The 19,661-nt window shown below is 41.4% G+C and overlaps 1 protein-coding gene across 2 annotated transcripts in view; it reads left to right on the top strand.

The window, feature by feature from the left end:
- The first annotated feature begins 547 nt into the window (after positions 1-547).
- The window catches only part of KIAA0232 (KIAA0232 ortholog), a 67,385-nt gene continuing 48,271 nt past the window's right edge, over positions 548-19,661 (top strand). The window contains exons 1-2 of one of the 2 annotated variants that reach the window (XM_034064570.1): positions 548-702; positions 18,478-18,981. In XM_034064570.1, the coding sequence (XP_033920461.1) occupies positions 18,751-18,981 (231 nt within the window). In that variant the 5' untranslated portion in view covers positions 548-702; positions 18,478-18,750. Of the gene's footprint in view, positions 703-1,251; positions 1,281-18,477; positions 18,982-19,661 lie in introns of those variants that run through there. The other variant, XM_034064571.1, reaches the window with a different exon arrangement.

The raw sequence follows: 19,661 nt of genomic DNA, 5'->3' as shown, positions 1-19,661 counted from the left end.
GGGTGGCTCCGCCGCCGCCTCGCTGAGGACGGGAGCGCGGTGAGGCGGAGGCGCCCGCCGGGTGTCAGCTGCCCCAAGAGACCTCACCGCGCCCCGGGCTGAGGCAGCCTCCGAGCCGCGCTCCCTCCGCCCCACCGGTGACTTTCAAACGCCCCGCCCGCCCCTTTTCTTTCCTCAGGCGCCCGGCGGGAGAGGCGGGGCAGGACCCGGCCGCTTCTGTTCACCCAGGGCAAAGGGACACTTCCCTTCCTTCGCCCGCCCTTCCTGCGCGGCGATCTGCCATGGAGCCGGCTCGCCGGCGCCCGGGCACTCCGGGACGGGGTCGGCTGGGCCAGGCCGTTCCACCGCCCGCCCGGTGGAGAGCCGGGCGCATCCCCCGTCACCTCACCGCAACCCTACGGGCCGGCGCCCGCTGCTGAGCGGCAGGATCCACACCACCCTCTGGGCGGAAGGATATGGGGCGGAGCCTGCGGCGCGGTCCGCCCGGGAGCTGAGTCCTGTTGCCGGGTGACGGGGTGGCCGGGCCCCTCCCTGCCCGTGGCGCTGGGAGCCGCCGCCGCTGCCGGTTTACGTAACGCCTCCCGGGGCAGGTCCCGGCTCCGTCCCGCCCGCCTCACTCGGGGACGGCAGCAGCGGGACGGAGACTGCCGCCTCCTCCGGCTGCCAGAGGCCCCAGGGTCCCGCTCTGCGCCGCCACGGCAGGTAAATACCCGCCGCGGGCCCGGGGAGCAGAGCTGAAGGGAGGGTGGCTGCTGCTCTGCCTGTGGCAACGGGAGGACGGAGCCGGGAGGCGACGGCAGGCACCCCCCCACACACCTGCCTTCCCGCCGCCGCACTGAGGGGCGGGCGGGCTGGATCCACGGGGAGCGCGTGTCCGGGCCGAGGAGGCCCGCGCCGAACCGCGATCCCTCCTCTCCGCTAACAGCCCGGGGAGAGGAGGAGTTGCGGGGCCGGGCCGGGCCTGGCCGGCGCTCGGAGGACGCTTTGCCGGGACGCCGCGTCCCGCTTCTCGGCTGCGCCTGCCGCAGCGCGGCGGGAGCGTGCCGGGGGCAGGGCCAGGGGAGCGGGGAGGAAGCGCGGCGGCAGGAGGAGAGGGGCCGGGGAGGGGGTGACAGGGAGCGTGAGGGGCCGGGCGGGGGGGCCTGGCTGCCGGCCGGCGGCGCGGCAGGGCTCGGGGGCGGGGCCGGGGGCCCGGCCGGGGTGCTCCGGTGCGAGCGCCCGCCTGGGAGCGGAGTCCTCCCCGCTCTCCGCCGGTCCGACCCCTGCGGTCCCAGCGTCAGGTGAGCGGCTTGCGCCGGGGTGGCGGGGGTGGGGAAACACCGGCCTGGAGCGGGAGCCGGGCGCTGAGCTTTCCTGCTAGGTCAGGCCCGGGAGGAGAGGAGAAAGGAGGAGGGAGGCGAAGGCGGCACCCAGCTCCTGTCCGTTGTGGGTGCCGGCCCGCGCCCATGTCACCCGGCGCAGCGGACAGCAGACGGGAGTATGCGGCGTTTCGGGTCAGGGTAGTGAAGGCCTAAGCCGAGCAGCCCCTTCCCCGCCCAGAGTGTCCGTAGGGTTGAAGTGACAGTGCTTCCTGGCCGGCTGCCGCCAGTACCGGCCGTGTGCGGGCACGGGCACGCCGTGACCTTTCATCCTGTGCGTGATTGTACAAAGCGGAGGCAGCGGCTGCGGAGCGGCGAGCAGGAGCCGCGGCCGGGTCTGATGCCTCAGGCCTGGGCAGGAGGAAACCATCGCGGGTTGGGTTGCGGCGTTCTGGGGTCACCCGGGGACCGAGCTGGCGAAAGGCGCTCCCCTCCGGATTCCCCCCTCCCTCCCCCCGCTTCCCAGCAGCATTGTCCTTTAGGGGCCTATTGAAGGCAAAGGCGGATAGGCTCAGGCTGATGCTGCCGCCTGAGGAGGAGGAGCTGGGCTGATGGGAGACGGATGGGAGCTGCGTCCTATGGCCGCTCGGAGCCTGGGCGGGCCCGGCAGGGCCGCAGCCGCTCGTAGGCAATGGGCGGGGGGGGGATGGACCGGACGCACAGACACAAGGTTTGGCGAAGGTTATAGCTGAATGCAGAAGTGACACACACCGACACTTCATTCCAGCTAACTCACTTCTACCTTCTCGTGTCATCTCTATTAAAAGTATCCACTTATTAAGTCGTGTCATGAAACTTTGAGAAAAGCGAAAGTACAGTGCTTTTTTCTTTTCGTTTTGCCTTTGTTTTAATTAATAATTGCAGTACCTGATACTGATCTGAAGGGTGGAAATACTACTATTTGCTTGTCCTTTCAAATAAAAGGCTTTCCTCTATTCCAGTGTTTTTTTTTTTTGCATATAGTAATTTGGGTATAGTTATAGGCATGGGACTGGAGGACACTATGGTATGCAGAATTAATTTTCCTTGTGCAAGCCCTTTTAAATCTTAAGCTTTTTACCTTTCTGCTGCCCACCATATATTCTGTGTTCTTGGAATGAGGTGGGAATTGCAGATCAAATTATGTTTCTTAGCTGTCAAAAGTGAGCTCATGATAATTCAGTAGATAATTGTGTAAACCAAACTACTTCACTGCAGTGCTTAAAGCCCGAGTGTTGCGGGTTTCTTACAATCCACAAGAGTCTGAAATTGCCAGTTTTCTTCATTATTTAAGACAAAAATATGCCTTACAAAAGTAAATGACATGTAACTTGATCGTTACTTGACATGTAACTGTACAGATTTTATTTTGTACTAATCCTCCATCTGCTGTTTCTTGTCAGTATGGATATGCTAAAATGGTAATCCTTCCTATCAATAAAGCATATCATGTGGGTATCAAAATCTTTTATTTTAACCATTGAGATCTAAGAGGGGATGTAGGTAACTTGAATAAAATCAGTAGGATGCTATGTATTTGTAAGGGTCTTCATTTTCAAAGATGAAGAATTATGGGGGAAATCCTGGTTTGTACACTCAGTGAAAGCATCAGCGATTTATATCCCTGCCATATTCTCCTTAGCAGATATTTCCACTGCACAGTCACAGAACTTTATCAGTTCATTTGCTTTGTGCACTGTTGGTGTAATGATTCTTTGAGACCACAGGTGCTGTAAATTTGGTTTGAACACATGACCCTCCAGCTTTCCTGCTTGTCAGCAGGGGAGTCAGAAAGAAAGGAAGAGGCAGCAGATCTTTATGTGTATATGTGACCCAAGAGGAAAAACTGAGTTAGTTTAATATGCAGATTTAATTGTCTGCGTTCCTCGCTATTTTTGTTGTTGTTGTTATTTGTTATTCTTCCAAGTAAGAGAAATTCCATGGGGGTAAAATGATGTCAGCATTTTCCTTTGCTCGTTTGCTGTGCATTCTAGCAGAAATAGTGATAGAGGATGATAGGAAGATCAAAATACTGATCATAACTTCAGTATTTGTCCTTCTTGAGTATCTTATTTCCAGGTGAATAGGTGGGATGCAGGAAGCCAAGAGGTTGGGTTCACACCTAGCACAGATTGAGTTTTCTGTGGAATTTTATTGTCTTTTAGGCATAGTGCTGTAGAGTCAGAATAGACTTTCTGTCTACTTTAGCTAGGATCCCAGCAAAATCGTAGATCAGGTTGCTGCTTCTTTAAGCTTTTCATAAAGCAGCATATAAAGCTCATAATGAAGGATGTTTAAAGCATACTAACACGCAAGCATAATGTTAAATATTTCCTTTAAAACCATCTAAATGTTAATGTGTTCAAAACAAGAAATTGGAGCTTTTTATTTTTTTTAATCTGGTGTTTTTTTCTTTGTGAATCATGAGAGAAAAAGACCTTTATTTCTTGTTATTCCATCACAGCTTGGTTTTCTTATTTTCTGAAGACATGCATTTATAGCATTAGGCATCGTACCTCTCTGGTAGACTGATAATGTGAAGCCCCTAAAATTCCATAATGATAACAACAATCAATAGCTGATAACTGCAGGTAATAAGTCATTAGCATAATAAGACAAGTAACAGTGTCTGGTAAAGCAGAATGGGATGAAGATAATAATTCCTGTAGGCTAAGAGAGGCAGCAGGAACTATACTAGTTGTCTGCACTGTTAGCAGAGCTTGGAATACAAATGATCTCCTAGAAGCTATTTAGAATTGGGAAGGTTTCTTCTGTTCTGTGGAACAGAGATTGGAATCCTTCATTTTAGTCCAAGAACAGGGACAGGCTGGTTAGGTAATTTGTAACTGTAATTAGAGAAAGGAGTTGGTCTGTTGTGTCCATTCCCCTGACCCCGCCCCAAGAATTTTTTCCAAGTGAAGTCAATTTCATTAAGGAAAATGAAACTGTTCAAATGAATATTTGAATGTGCAGTTTATTTCAATACACAGACAAAAAGGAAAGTGGCTGATAGGAGGGAAAAATATGGCTCTTATTTTGGAATTTGGAAATAAATTACCAGACTTTTATAGGCAGAAATACCAGGTAATTGCAGGGCTGCCAGAGGGTTTGATCAGAAAAAATCTAGATGAGCTACTTTGTAATATTTTCACTAAAAGCATCTTGTTCTATCTTCCTAAAGGTTCACTGGTTGCATTTATAATGGATCCTGAGCGATTGAATGTGTATTTTATTAGGCCGTGGTGACTGGGGGTCTGAGGGAAAGGATTGAGTAGTTTGAGCATTTCGTATGAAGATTATTCTTTCACAGGCTTCTTAATTGACATTATTTGTCTAGATTTATTGGAAGCTGTAGAATAATTTTTAATCTGCTTTTCCTTTATAATTTCACATGCAAGCATTTGGATTTACCTTTATAAAACTATACACTGATTATTTCTGCATCATGTAGATTCTCTTTATAACTTAGATTCTAAATGTCTAGTTTGGTATCTGCCTTTCCAAAAGATTTATTTACTAGGCAGTAGTGTGGAAATTCCAATTATAAAGGGTTTAAATTCATTTTTCACTGTTGTGAATGTAATAGATTAAGTGTATCCTGGTTAAGTTTGTGCATAGTAATTTTTAAGATAGTTTTTGTAGCTTTTTAAAGTCTTCCCCTAGTTAATATGAAGTTTATATAAGGAACAAGTTCTGCTGGGTGGAACACTGTACTAGAGGTGAAGAGACCTGTATTTTTCTATCAGCTTTGTCGCTGGGTGAATTCAAGCACAGTGTTTCATCTTAACATGCCTGTGTTTGAGATGCTGTATGGAAAGGAGGAGCTGTTATGCCTTTTATGTTATTAAAAAGTGTGAGTGTGGGTTTTTCGTTGTTTGTATGGTTTGGTTAGATGAATGAGCTTGGATATAGAAAAATTCTGAAGGGAGCCATAGTTGCATTGCAGATAAGGGTTTGTGTTTACAGACTATGCAAGAAAGTACAGAGAGAGATAAGAGGCTAAGGGTTGCTGAAAGCCAGAAAAAAATAAAGGGATTTTTCTTAAGATTAAATACTTTTTAGCATAAGAACAGCAGGGTTGAGATGCAAGATGCTTATACTCTGCAAGGTTATTCCAGATATTGTTAGTTTAGTCAGGACAGACTGAGATAGTAATCTTCAACAGTAAAGTGGGAAGACATGCTAAAACATACACAGAGTGATTAAGGAAATTATTTTGGCCATTTAGCATGTGTCATATGTGCTTTTTAAGAAAATCAAGTGTTTTATTAGCCTTAAGGAAGAAGGCTGCTTGAAGCATCACTAATGAAGAAATCAGTAATGCGTATTGCTGCGATTGCATGAGTAATTAATTCTCACTAAATCCTTGTGACACTGTAATCTGTTATTACAAACTTGAAACAAATTTGCACCATTGAAACACTGCCTTGAATTTAGAACACCAGGATCTTGAAAGAAATGGAGCCAACTTCCAGTGATCTGTCTGATTGATAACTTGTGAAACTTCAGGAAGAACTTTTACTGTTTAATGATACCTCAGTCCTGCTGGCTGAAGATTTTGAGCTAATGACAGTTACTAATTAGCAAAAGGTTGTTGTTGAGTGAATTCCTATTGTCTTGGATCTCTCTTCTGGGGTAGAAGTTCACTCTGCTGCTTATTCAACTATTGCACTTAACAGTGAACCCGAACTACCTGTAGTAATTCTTGTTTCATTTATATTTTTATAGTTGCTTTGCTGGAAGTCATGTTGAATTTTATGGGGTGACATAGGAATTTTAAAATGTTTCTCTGAGTCCAGATATTACTTTAATTTTCCTATTCATGTTGATAATATTTTTTTCACCAGCTTCTCTAAACAGGGTATCTTAACAGCTCGAGAGAAACCTCAGAGTTCCAGCTTTTCGTAACTTTGTTTTTGAGTTGTGAAAGAAATGCCTTTGTTAACAATACAGTAACTTCCTTGAAGAGAAGTAATACAATGCTAACCTGCTGGTTTTATGAGGGGTTTTCTTGTGGTAGCAGTTAATATTTTACATTTTGGTAAGCTAAGATTTCCAGCTGGCATTTTAAGTGGCAGACAGCAAATTTATTCTTTTAAGAGCAATATTAACCTGTCCTACCTGTTTGTAAACTTTATTTTTTTAATAAACAGTGGCATTTTTAAGCAACAGAATCATAAAAGCAGAGATCTGGTATGGCAACAAATCACCAGTATTTTAATGGAAAAAGAACATAATGTTTTCCTGGTGGACTTGCACATAAACTGAATGAATGATTCCTATGCAAAGGCAATACAATGCTAAAATACATATTCTTTCATGTGAATAGTTCTTCTGTTCAAAATTGCAGTCTACTGATGTCAACTTCATAAGTATATAGAATTTCGTTTATTAACATTCTGGATTAAAAATCGGAGGTGGTAGCAGTGCAGGAGAAAAGAATTTGAAACAACTTCATTTACAGATCTGCCATACTTTATTTGCTGCAAAAATGATGTCTTCTCTGCTGGTTAACTTACAGAGCTTGCAAATTCAGCTTGTCAGAACTCTTAGTGATTACTGAGTTTTTTGTAGCTAACACATTGTGCATTTTTTTATACAGTTATTAAAGAAAACATTGTCTGTATGTGACTTCCAACTGAATTTATGATAACTTTTCTAGTAGGAACAGCAGTTGAAAAGACTAGTTAGGCACTAGTTATATTTGGTTTTAAATCTGTCATGGGGCTAAGGGCAAGGACCTGTTGGAGCAAGTCCAGAGGAAGGCTCTGAAGATGCTTTAGAGGGCTGGAGCACTTCTTTTGTGAAGATAAGCTGAGAGCGTTGAGATTGTTCAGCCTGGAGAAGACTCAGGGGAGACCTTAGAGGAGCTTCCAGTGCCTAAAGGGGCTTACAAGCTAATTTACAGATAACAACCTAGTTATGGCTAACTTCAGTCAGATCTGATAGCTCTAGGAGTCACTGGTGGGACTGACAGAGATGAACAAGCAGACAAAAGGATCCTTACTAAACCAGAACAAAAATGAATTCATCTAGGGTTTGCTTTGTCCTTTTAGGACTCAGCTTAGGAAACATATACCCACTTGTACTCAGATTTGGAAAGGGGCAGGCAAAAGTTCTCTAGCAGGTCAAAGTCATGCTGACCTACAGCCCTGCTTCCTATTGCATGCCGAGAGCTTTTCCAAAACACACCCTCTACCTGTGCTCCCATTTCTATGTGGGATATATAGGATCATGAAGACAGTCAGAGGGCTGTAACACATCACCTACAGAAACAGGCTGAGAGTGCTGGGTTTGTTCAGCCTGGAGAAGGAGACCTTAGAGCATCCTTCCAGTGCCTAAAGGGGGCCTACAAGAAATCTGGAAAGGGACGTATTACAGGGGCATGTAGGTATAGGACAAGGGGGAGTGGCTTTATGCTGAAAGAGGAGAGATTTAGGTTAGGTATTAGGAAAAAATACTTTACTGTGAGACTTCTGAAGCACTGGCACAGGGTGGCCAGAGAAGCTGTGACTGCCCCATGCCTGGTAATGTGGCAGTCTTCACAGCTAGGTTGGATGGGACTTTGATCAGCCTGGTCTAGTGGAGATCTCCCTGCCCATGGCAGGCGATTTGAATTAGGTGGTCTTTAATTTCCCTTCCAACCCAAACTATTCTGTGATTCTATTTTAAGATTTTCAAAAGATAGTCATTAACTCCTAAATTTGCAGACCAAGTACAGAAAATTTAAAGCATTTAGAAAAGACTTTCATTGCGAATTAAGGAAGTTAATAAACCAAAGTAAAATGTATAATGTGGTGATTAACCAGTTAGATGTTTATATACATCTGGGTTGTTAACTTTGGAAGTATACATAGCTGAAGAAATTCCATAACTTTTAAATGGGCTGTGGTTATTTGATCTTTGGAATTTGAAATTCATTCTCTTTTTCCTTCCCCAACTGAAAGATGCAATGTATGCCTAAGAATAAACTGTACATTAATTTAAATAAATCCTGTATGACTGCACTAAAACAGTGTCCATGGGGCTCCTGGGTGCAGCAGTAGCATTACAGCTGATGTGAAGAGCATTGAATATTTTATGAGGGTGGCCCTGCTGCTTGGGGGACGGCTCCTTGTGGTAGCTGCCTGTGCTCCGAGGTGGCCACATCACCTCCTGGGGCACATTGATGCTTGTATCTACACGCTGAGATTATAGAAACTGGAGGAAAGTCTGTTTTAATGGATGCACACATAACTTGTTGCTCAGGCCTCCAAGCCATTACTGTCCTCTTGGGAATGAAGTTCTAACAGATATTTGCTTTTGTTTGAATAGGTAGTTTGAACTGCTGTAGAAGTTGAGCATATTGAAGACATCAGGAGGGCAGGAAGGAGAGTGATCAGAATAGTCGAGAGCATATCTCTGACCTTTCTGTTACTCAACTGCATTCTCTGTTGTGTTGTTAAGCCCCACATGTATTCTAGGTGATAGGCTAGTAAATATAGTGAGACACAAGTAGTGGAAAGCTTATAGATTTTACATGCCAGTAGTCCTGAAGATAAATGTCTCAGCCTAAAATGTGTTCATCCTTTGTGATCTTGGGTTTGGTTTTTATTAACTCCTTTTACTTAAACCCTATTTACTCCTTATCCTTAAATCTGAGTTACTGAAGTATGATGATGGCAGTCAGCAATGTATGATCTGTTACTTGTATACATAGTAAGATACAGCTTTAGATAAATGGTGTACCTGTGAAGATTCTCCTGGGACTGCACAAAAAAGACTGCAACTGTCTCCTGTGTGAGGTTACAGCTGGACAAGGTTTCTCCTCAGGACCAGTTTGGCCCTGTAGCTGTTCATCCAGGCAACCCCTATGTGTGACAGGCTTGAGATAAACAGGTGAGAGAAGAGGTATTTGTCACTGGCTTTGCTTTGGTATGCTGATAAGATCTGCAGTTTTAAGTTGAAAAACTTAGATCATACCAATGTGTTTAATGGTAAAAGGAAATGTCACAGAACAGCCTGAAACCTGATATTGTTACACTGATGGCTGGGAGGCACTGTAAAGTAGGAGCTGAGCAACATCTGTGTTATTGAGGTATACACATGCCACCTTCTGCATTAGCACTCGCTTTCTCTTGAGTTCCCTAAGCTTTGGTGAACCATAATGTTCTAGGGTAGTTACAGTGCAACACTTGCCTCTCTCTTACCAAACTTGAAGCAAACAGTAATTTCTTTGTTATCTCCAGGCTACTGTGGCAGTGGGATTCTTTTTGTTTTAAGGCTGGATCTGCTGAATGGTATAAGTATGGGATATAGTTGCATGGGTCAGTAGGGAATTTCTGTAAAAGAGTTGGAAGTACGTATCATATCCATTGAAGTACCTGGATTGGCTTCCACACTTCTTGTTCCAAACAGTAATGATGGTCTGAAAGACTTGCACTGGAATTAGCTAAAAATGTAGCTTCTGAACTCTGCTTTCCTTATGTTTTCTTGTTACATTTAAGTGGATCTGTTAAAAAGGTCAGCCCCACTTCCTCTCTTATGCCAAATTGTCCTGGTTTTCGCTGGGATAGATAGAGTTAATTTTCTTCCCAGTAGCTGGTGCAGTGCTGTGTTTTGGCTTCAGTCTGAGAACAATGCTGATAATACACCAATGTTTTAGTTGTTGCTCAGTAGCACCCTGGTCAAGGACTTTTCAGTCTCATGCTCTGCCAGTGACAAGGGGCACAAGAAAGCAGGAGGGAGCAGAGGCAGGAAACCTAACCCAAACTAGCCAAAGGGGTATTCCATACCACAGCACATCATGCCCAGTATAGAAACTGGGGGGTGTCACCCAGAAGGGACCGATCACTGTTTGGGTCAGGCTGGATATCGGTCAGCAGGTAGTAAGCAATTGTATTGTGCATCCCTTAGGTTTATTGTTGTTTTGTTTTGTTCTTTTGAGTTTTATCTTTCTCTTTTCATTATCTTCCTTTTCATTGTTATCAGGATAATTGGTATTAGTATTATATTGTTCTTAATTTATTAAACTGTTCTTATCTCAACTCATGTGTTTAACATTTTGTTTTCCAATTCTCTTCTCCACCCCACTGGGATAGAGGGAGGGGAAGTGTGTGAGCAGCTGCATGGTACTTAGTTTCTGGCTGGGATTAAACTATGACACAGATGTAGAAATGTTGTAGCAACTGAGTTGATTACTTATTTGTATCTTTGGATGCCTGGCCCACCAAAAATGAATTTTGTCCATTCAGAACAAACTGAGCCAGTTTGTCCCTGCATCCACATAATGAATGGGTTAAGTGCAAGGACAAAGGTTGGGAACACCAGGAAGGGACAATGAGAGAAACACCAGAACATCCTCTCTTGGTGGCAGTGTGCCGCTGCAGGGCAGTTTGTGATACACTAACCTCTGAGTCGGCTACATGGGTTTCTCCATCAAGGTGCTGCTGCTGGTGGTGTTCTCTTGGAAGTTAGTTACTGCTGGTATAAAACCCATCAATTCTGGTTTTTGCAAAGTGGTACTTCTGCTGGCAATAGTAGTAATTACATCAGATGTTGTGTGTTATATGCAGCATTGTTTAGTGGACGTCTTGGCAGTGCTGTGGTAACAATTGGACTTGATCTAAAAGGTCTTTTCCAACCTAGTTGATTCTATGATTGTTGTAAGTTAATTTTTAATGTGAAAAATATTTACTGAAATTCCTTGTCATTAGATGCTGATTTGTATTTTTAAATTTACAAAAAATATACCTAAGTTACATATGTGTGCAGTTTTCTTTTTTCAGATAGGATTTAAAAAATGAATGTAGTCTTATTTAAACAAAAAAGTAAAATTTAACTCAAGCACCAGTTTTAAGCAAACTTGAAATTTAACTCAAAATCCAGTCTGGACAGTAGTGGAAAAATTTTCTCATGGCAGTTTACATTCATAATTTGTTTAGAATATAATGGAATTTCTAGGACTGTATTGGCAGTTGGATAAGCTTGTTTGGACAAGTTCTTACTAAAATAATGTAAGTGTTGCAATTGGCAATGGCAGGTGGGCATTTACAATTAGTGAAGCAGTATTTCATGCCTCTAAATTCAGACAGCCTATAAATATCTTTCAATTTATTAAACCTGATCAGTGTTTGAGTGTGTTTAACAGTTGTGAGCTCTTAAAATGAATGCTGAATTTTTTTGGGACATAAGGTTACAGATGTGCTGTACTTATCTGGTACAACTGCACAACTATCTGTGGTATTAGAAATTGTTCTATTTGTTAGGTTTTATTTTGTTAGAAATGTTCTGGGCTTCCTTATGTTTATTGAGAATGAAGTGATGGCTACGTGCAGCCTTTAATAAAGTGCTTGCTTTTGGGGTTTTTTTAATGCATCTTTAATAATGAGTCTTGACCTCTTGAAACAGTTTCCTGAGTGATGCTATGCAATAACGATATTTCTGTCTTGAAGGTAAAATTTGCTTCCTAAATTATCAAGACAACTATTGAACTGTGATCTCAAAACTTGCCAACTATTAGGGCTTATGATTAATTTTTTAAGTACTATTACATGTAGTGATAAACTACTTCTCAGCCTCCACTATGTAGAGATGCTTCTTTACAGTACTGCCACATGTAATAGGAACCCCTTCAAGAGAGTCTGTTGGAGACCAGAATTCTATAAAGTGATGAAGTTTTGGTATGTAGCGGCCACAGTATGCTGTGACTGTTCTGCAGTGTTTGTAAGTTTTGCTGCTAGGTCGTGCTTTTTCCTCTTTCCATCTCACCTTACTTAGTGATTGTACATGTTTGTTTTGAGGAAGTTGAGAATATTCAGATTACGGAGAATTTAGGATCTTGGATATGCAGCTGAAGCACTAGTGCAGGTACCTCACCTGCCGGTTCGCAGTCTCCCATAGCTCAGTTTTTGCTCTGGAGCAGGCTTGATGTTCTGATATCTTATAACAAAGTTCATATATGTTAATACTATGTGGTCCTGTGACTGGATTATCTAATTGAACTCCTCCAGCTATGTTTTTTTATGTTGTTTTTGTATTACGGTGAACATGAATGTTTTATAAGAACAGCTGTGCTGGTTCAGACAAAGGCTTTGTCAAACGCAGTGCTTGTCTGCAACAACATCTGTAAGCGGGCTGTCAGGGACAAAAAAGAACAGGGAGGGTATATGCGATACTTCTCCTAGATGCTCCCTCAGCCTCAGAGCAGGGGATTTCCTGGGCATGATGTGGTTTGTGTAGTTGAAAACTCAAGGGATCTCTCCTTTTCCATTTCCTTTGAAGACCATCTAATGCTTTTTTTTTCCTCCTCATTGTCTTCTGGCAACTAATTTCTAATAGCTGTTGTATGCAGTTTTGTACATAGCTCTTACTAACCTGTTGGTACTTTCTGTTAAAAAAAGACATTGAACAGTCTTCATCCATGGAGGCATCTCAGCTTTGATATTCCACAACCAGGATTGCATGTTACATATTAGTGTACATACTGTACTGCATGCAAAGCATTAATTCAGTGATGCAAAGGTGACTGATTTTGTTCTGTGATTGCTCTTCTGTCTGCTTCTGGGTTTGAGCTTATTGTTTCATGAAATGTCTAACATACTACTTAGGAAATAGATCCAGGGATTAATAGCTCACAGCTCGTTGTTCTGTGTATTAATAGCATGTGGTTGTATTCTGTGTATCATTTCAGGTTTACCTGTGCTGAATTTTGTTCACCTTTCCATTATCCAGTGCAGTTTCATGAGGACTCTCTGCATTTTTCCGAGTTATTTTATGTTTGCTGTCCTTTGGTAGTTCCTGAACTGGGTCATCCATCTCATCTTCCAGGTCACTTAGGAATTTGTTAATCAATGAAGGTCCCAGTGCAGACTCTTAAACTGTGCTGGTGACTCTCCTAGTGTTGTTTTGGTGATATCTTTGTTCTTTTTCTTTGCCAACCTTAGTAAATGAGGTGCTTAAGGTAGCTCTTGAATCCTTTGAGTAATTCAGTTAAGCTTTTATACAGGATTAGCAGCTTCAGATTTTCATTTGGATAAGTGTTATGAAAATAAGCTTGCAGATTTACAAGAAAAGAAATCCTGCAGCAACACCTACACACTGGTTTCTGTCTCCTCTGTGGGTTCACTCACTTGACTTGAGTTACACTAGAACCATAGCATAAACTAGCCTTGTCAAATATCAATCAACTGTAAAGCATATATCCATTACGGATGAGATTGTATCACTCCTGCATTTCCCACTGATACTCCTTCAGAAAGGAAATTCTGTGTATATCTAAAAGTTAATTCACAGAGCTGCTTTTATGCTTCTGACCACTGTTAGTGTTCCTTACTTTGATTCCAGCCATGTTTCTAATCTGTGTTTCCCATAGCATGGCAATGCTTCTGAAGCTTTGTGGCAGGGATTGTTAGAAGTGAGAAGGAGGGAGCAGTTTGGTTATAGCATATACCTTATCAATTTTGTTTTCCAAGACTGTTTCAGTGTCTTGGTCATGAATCAGGTTCCTTCTCTGCTGCTTACTGTGCAGTAGCATCAAACATCACCAATGCATAAAAACCCCTGTCCTTGCTCTGAAGACTCTACAGCTAAATTTCTCAGATTATTGAGGAATGTGATTACAAAATAACAACTACTTCTAGTTCAGAATTCATGTCCTTTAAATGCCATGTGAAATTTATTAAAGACACAGATTCCATTGTTTGCTAGATTTTAAATAGGCTTTGTTTCTGAGCTTTGACACTGCCCTCCTCACTGTGTGGCTGTTCGATTTGTATGGTAAGGATTTGTTTTGATTTTTCACTGGAAAAAACAAAAGAAATGGTGGTAAAATTGCTGTTTCCTCCATAATCTATAAGAACAGTTTTGGACTTCAGTTACCATTTTATGATGTGACCATGCTTTCAATCAGTTTTCCAGAGAGGACTGAAACTTACTGAAGTGAATATGTGATTTTAGTATGTTATTGACCAAACTTGACAACATTTTCACTTTGATTTATTCTAATTAGGACTTGCATATTTTTACTACATGGGGTCAGGGAGAAGAAGGATTGTTTTCTTTTAATACAGCCAGTCTGGGACAAAATACTGGTTATAAAATGCGGACCCTTAAATCCACATTAAAAAATCAGAATTTTGGTTTTTGTTTTCTTTTGTTTCTCCATGCATTGAAAAACTGTCATACATTATAAAACACCATAGTGGGAAACCCCCCCAGCTTTGAAACTATGTAATATAGTGGCATATTTCAGAGAATAATAGAGGAAATTTTGTATAAAACAGCAGTTATGACTAAACTATTGTGTGAGAATGTATTTGGTCTGTTAACACAGAGCAGTAGGCAGAAAACGGAGCACTACAAACACAGATGTTGCTCCTCTTGAGAATGGAAGGAAAGAAAAAGGTAGCATTTGTAGCTTTAGTCAGATCTACTGCTCTGTAGTAAATATACCAAAATGTGTAAAAAGTAACTGAGGCCTGAGAGACTTTACAGATTACACAAATACATAATATATTAGTTTTCAACTTCCTTCAGTATGCAGATCCTGTAATTTTTGTTTTCACTGAGAATGTAGACCCCAGTGTGTCAGCCTGCAGTCAGTTCGCTTCCTTTTCAAGTTAACTTTTTATGATCTTTAAAAAATAGGCTGAGGAACTTCGGTTTACCTGAAAGAACAAGAGTTAGTGGTATGGCTTTTACTCTCCTATTTATAGAAAGTTTTGGGTTGGAAAGGACCTTAAGATCATCTAGTTTCAACCCCCCCCTGCCATGGGCAGGGGCAGCTCACACTAGACCATGCTGCCGAAGGCCCTGCCCAGCCTGGTCTTGAACACTGCCGGGGATGGAGCATTTACTGCTTCTTTGGGCAACCTGTACATATTTCAATACTTTTTGTTACTTTAAGAGTTGGTAGTAGGGATATCTTTAAGAAAGTTTGGAAGTTTGATAAATCTTTAAGTCTATTTTTTTTCTTTAATTTACAAAAAAAGTTTGTGCAGAATCTTGCTCTGTGCATACATAATTTTCAGAGGCCTCTTGGAACTTATAAAATACAGATAAGGTTACCTTAGATTAACTCAGTGGGGTTTGTGGTTTGGCTTTGGTCACTGTTGTCCAGGATTAGAAACAATTGGGGAAAAAAAAAGCCTTACTTTTAAGCTCCTTAAAAGAACTTCTTTTTGGTAGGAAAAGTGATTATGTAGAGAAAAAAAGGTGTTAAAGACATGGAAATGGCTTGCCTAACATGAGATTTTGGCCAGTCTTTCTGTCCATAGTCTGATAAGAACAGCTACATATGCTAGAACTTTCTGTTTGTATGGCTCTTATTGTAGTATCAAGACACTTCTTGATAAAAAAAAAAAGTTTATTATGACAGTATTCATATCCCATCTCACTTATAGGGAAGAATGGGATTATTTAGTCTTCAGAAAAGGTTATTTACCCTGCAGGAGCAGCTGTGTGGTAGAGAACAGACCTGGACTGTTCCAGCCTCAGTTTCTGTACCAGTGCTCCTCCTTCCTGTTTTTTTGCTATAGATTATTTAAAGTTGTTGCTTTTCCATAACCAGATCTCAGCAGACTAAAACTCATCTGTTTTCTTCCGCTGTCTATTTTGGGTCAGAAGAATGTTTAGTGACTATCACACTGAGTAGAATTTTGAGGAAGAGTATCTATTCTAAGATGGTCTAAGTTGGAAAACTCAGAAGTGTTTACACAGTTACTGTATTCCAGTTCCCTCACAAAACACTTCATAAATTGGCTTTTGTGCCTCTAGTGGTTAAGCTGTTGACAGTTTATCTAACAGTAACCTTGTTAAGGTCATTGATCAGTATTACAAATACTGAAGGTTACTTAAAAGGAAAAAAAATCTACTAGGAAGTAGAGTAAGTAGAAATTCTTTAGAAATAATGTAATTATAAATTTTTGGCTTTAGCATTTGTAAGGTATGAGTACTTTTCACAAACTATTGATAGAGATGTATAGATTTTTATTTGGTAATTCTCATTATAAGGCATGTCCCTCCATCATATTTTATAGCTGGAAATGGAGAATTCTTTCCAACTTGGTAGTTAAAATAAGTAGCCTTGCACTGGTTACTTAGGCTGTATTTTAGCTTTCCTGTTCAGAGTAGCCCTTGTGAGAATGGGGAAAGTTTAACAAGACAGTGAGGAAAAGAGTAAAAAAGGATGATAACTTCTTTGTCAGAAAATGTTGTGTTTCAAGTGAAGCTTCACATCTATTAGCAGAAATGATTGCTCTTAGAATGACCTGTATTAATTTGCTGTGGAAAGCCTCTCTTGTGCTGGGATGGGATAATAATCAGTTAGCATAAAATTCTAAGATATAGTGGAAATATGTTTAAGGCTTCCTGTAAAGCGAAGTACTTGACAGGTGTAAAATGACAACTTCTAGATATTATTTCAGATTTTTTTTAGATTTCCGGTTTTTAAATCATATATTTTGAAACTTAACATAATGTTGAGCTAGGTAATTGAAAATAAATTAAAAAAGAAGCTGCACTATACATTTCCTAGTTCCTGTGGTAACTTGTCTCCCTTTTCCTCCCCATCTAAAACACCCAAGATGCTATTTTAACTAGTCAGCCAAAGTCAATCTGGTTTTGCCAGCCTAGATCTCAAGAACTGAATTTCTCAAATACCTCATGAAAGTAAGTGTTAAGATAGAAATGAGAGGCCATGTTATCACCTCACTGGGGAAAAGCTGAAGCATAAACACAGTCCTTACTATGTGCTAAAGATCTTAACAATGTGTCTGAGTAAGTTTTGATTGACATGACTCAGTATCCAGAAGCCTTTTGCTTTGCTATGTCATTGAAGCAAATAGTTTGGGTTGCAATTGATTCAGTACAGATCTAGAATATACAGTTGCACCTTGATGGTGATGCAAAGGAAGCTATTTAGTTGTATGCACACTGTAAGGTCACCTTTCAGTTTTGTTTGTCCACAAAGCACATGCTGCCCACATGAAATGCAGCACACAGTATAAAGTTTAGTTAGTTATATTAGATGATGTCTATTCTACATGTGTTGGTTGTCTGGCAGTGGGGTTGAAACAGAACAGTTTTACTTAGATCCTTTAGTTTTTCTTTCCTTTCAATGAAGGAATGTTTCCTGCTAGGGTTTGGGCTTTGTTTTCTGTTGCTGAGAAGCTGGAGAGGAGAGGGACAGCCTACTCAAATGCCGGATTGACGTGGTTCATTGGCAGACAAGTCCAAAAATGCTTTTTTTGGCGTGGGTTCCTCTGGGTTAGAGGGCAGCATGCCTACGTGTGTGGTGATTCTGCCCCTTACTTAGCGAGATTGAGCTGGGATTGTGGGTGGCATAAGCCTTAGGATGGTTTGTCTATTTTAGGATATGGTTTAGAGTGTAAGCTCTCAGGTAAGACTGGTGTGTGGTTTCTGTAAAGAGGGTTAAGCGTTAATTCTGGTACTGATAAATTGTGTTCTGCTCAAATATTTTAAGTTGTTTCAGAGATTTATATTTTTATGAGGACAGATTGTGGGTGATAAAATGCTTTGCTTTCCCGAGGCAAAGCGAATATTGAAACTACAAAAAAATCCCACAAACCCAAGCCTGAAGATGGCAGCTATTTAGTGGTGGGATTTATGAAACTCCTGGCCAGATGAATTTCACAAATTCAGTGTTTCATAAACAAGACGCTTCTTTTTCTATTCCAGAAACAAAAATCACTGCCAAACAGTAGGATTATACTGTCTTCTAGTGATACAAGATACACAGTCTTTATGCAAACTAATGGTGACTGTTTTGTTGGGGTTTTGGTTTCATTTTTTATTTAATCGAAGGTTTGTGTTGGTTTTTTTTTTTCAGCTGGCAGTGAAAATAATGAGATCTCAACCAGCCCATAAAGCTAGGTCAGACATGTATTTCAGTCAACAGATTAGTTGTGAAGTCTTTGAAAGAATCTCTCTTCCCGCATTTAAAAGTACCTTTTTTAAAAGTCACTTTTAAACTTGGGATAATTCCTGTTGCTTTTCAAAATGACACTGAATAGGTGTATGATACATGTGGAGTAAGCAGTGTATAAATGACTGCTTTCTACATTGGGTGGCTTTTCACTGTTTAATGTTATTCATGTATGGATACATATTATCACAACTTATCATTCTTTCCTCTTTATAGGTCCTGCTGGGGACTTGCATCTGGCCTCAATGTGAAATTAAGGTAGAAAAACACATCTACATATGTGTTTGCTATTAGGATTTAGTTTATTCACTGGTCATGCCTGAAGAGTGATGTTCGTCTCTAGACGGCTAACTGCCAGGAAATATAAATGATTGTCCTAGAAGTCAAGCCTCTCTCCTATTTACTGGAGTGAAAATCACCTCCAGATACCGACGGAATATCAACTACAGAAAATGCTTCACGTTATAAGGATGCCAACCACCTAGATTCATGCGCCCTATCTGTACAGTTGTTGTGGATGGTTTGCCATCTGAAAGCTCCTCAAGCTCTTATCCAGGCCCTGTATCTGTTTCTGAAATGTCTCTGCTACATGCTTTGGGTCCAGTGCAGACCTGGCTGGGACAAGAGCTAGAGAAGTGTGGCATTGATGCCATGATTTATACTCGGTATGTCCTCAGTCTTCTGCTGCATGATAGCTATGACTACGACCTGCAGGAACAGGTATTTACATATTTTAGATGTTGTCCAGTGAAAGTGAGTTTTTGTATCAGTTCTGTTTTGTGTGTTATCCATGGGTATGGCTCAGATGGGGGGTGCTTGTCTTTCAGTGTGTGGGTGGAAGGGGGGTATAAACCACATGGGAATCAAATTTGACGGTGAACTGGGATTAATGTAGTTAGTTTGCTACATTAAACAAAACTTTCACATTGTCACAATTGGCATCAGAATCATTAACACTGGAATGTTCTGTATCATAAATGCAGACCTTCAGTGCTGATGATTATAAAGTTAATTAATACTGGAACATTAGTGAACTAATGTAATTCTTGTAAACTGTGTGTCAAATTGGCCTGCTTCACAGTAGTTTGTAGAATCCCCATCAATTCTCCTCATGGATTTCATCTTGTGTTATTTTCTGTAAAGAATAATAAAAAAGCTTCTTTTTTTTTAGTATTCAGGTATTTAAAATACATTATTGCACATACATTATTCATCTCTTCTAAAATAATGTTAATACTGAATCTTGATAAAAGCATGAGAAAAAGTTGTGGAACAGTGAGTCACTAGACATGGCTGGAATTCAGAAAGGGCAGTGGAAGGGATGTAAAGCTGTGTATCAAACAGGCATAACTCTTACTATTTCCATGTGCCTTTATTGGTGTGGGTTTTATATGTCCCTA

The sequence above is a fragment of the Melopsittacus undulatus genome, chromosome 7 (genome assembly GCF_012275295.1).
Source record: "Melopsittacus undulatus isolate bMelUnd1 chromosome 7, bMelUnd1.mat.Z, whole genome shotgun sequence".
NCBI lineage: Eukaryota > Metazoa > Chordata > Aves > Psittaciformes > Psittaculidae > Melopsittacus > Melopsittacus undulatus.
This window is presented reverse-complemented; position numbering and strand designations above follow the sequence as displayed.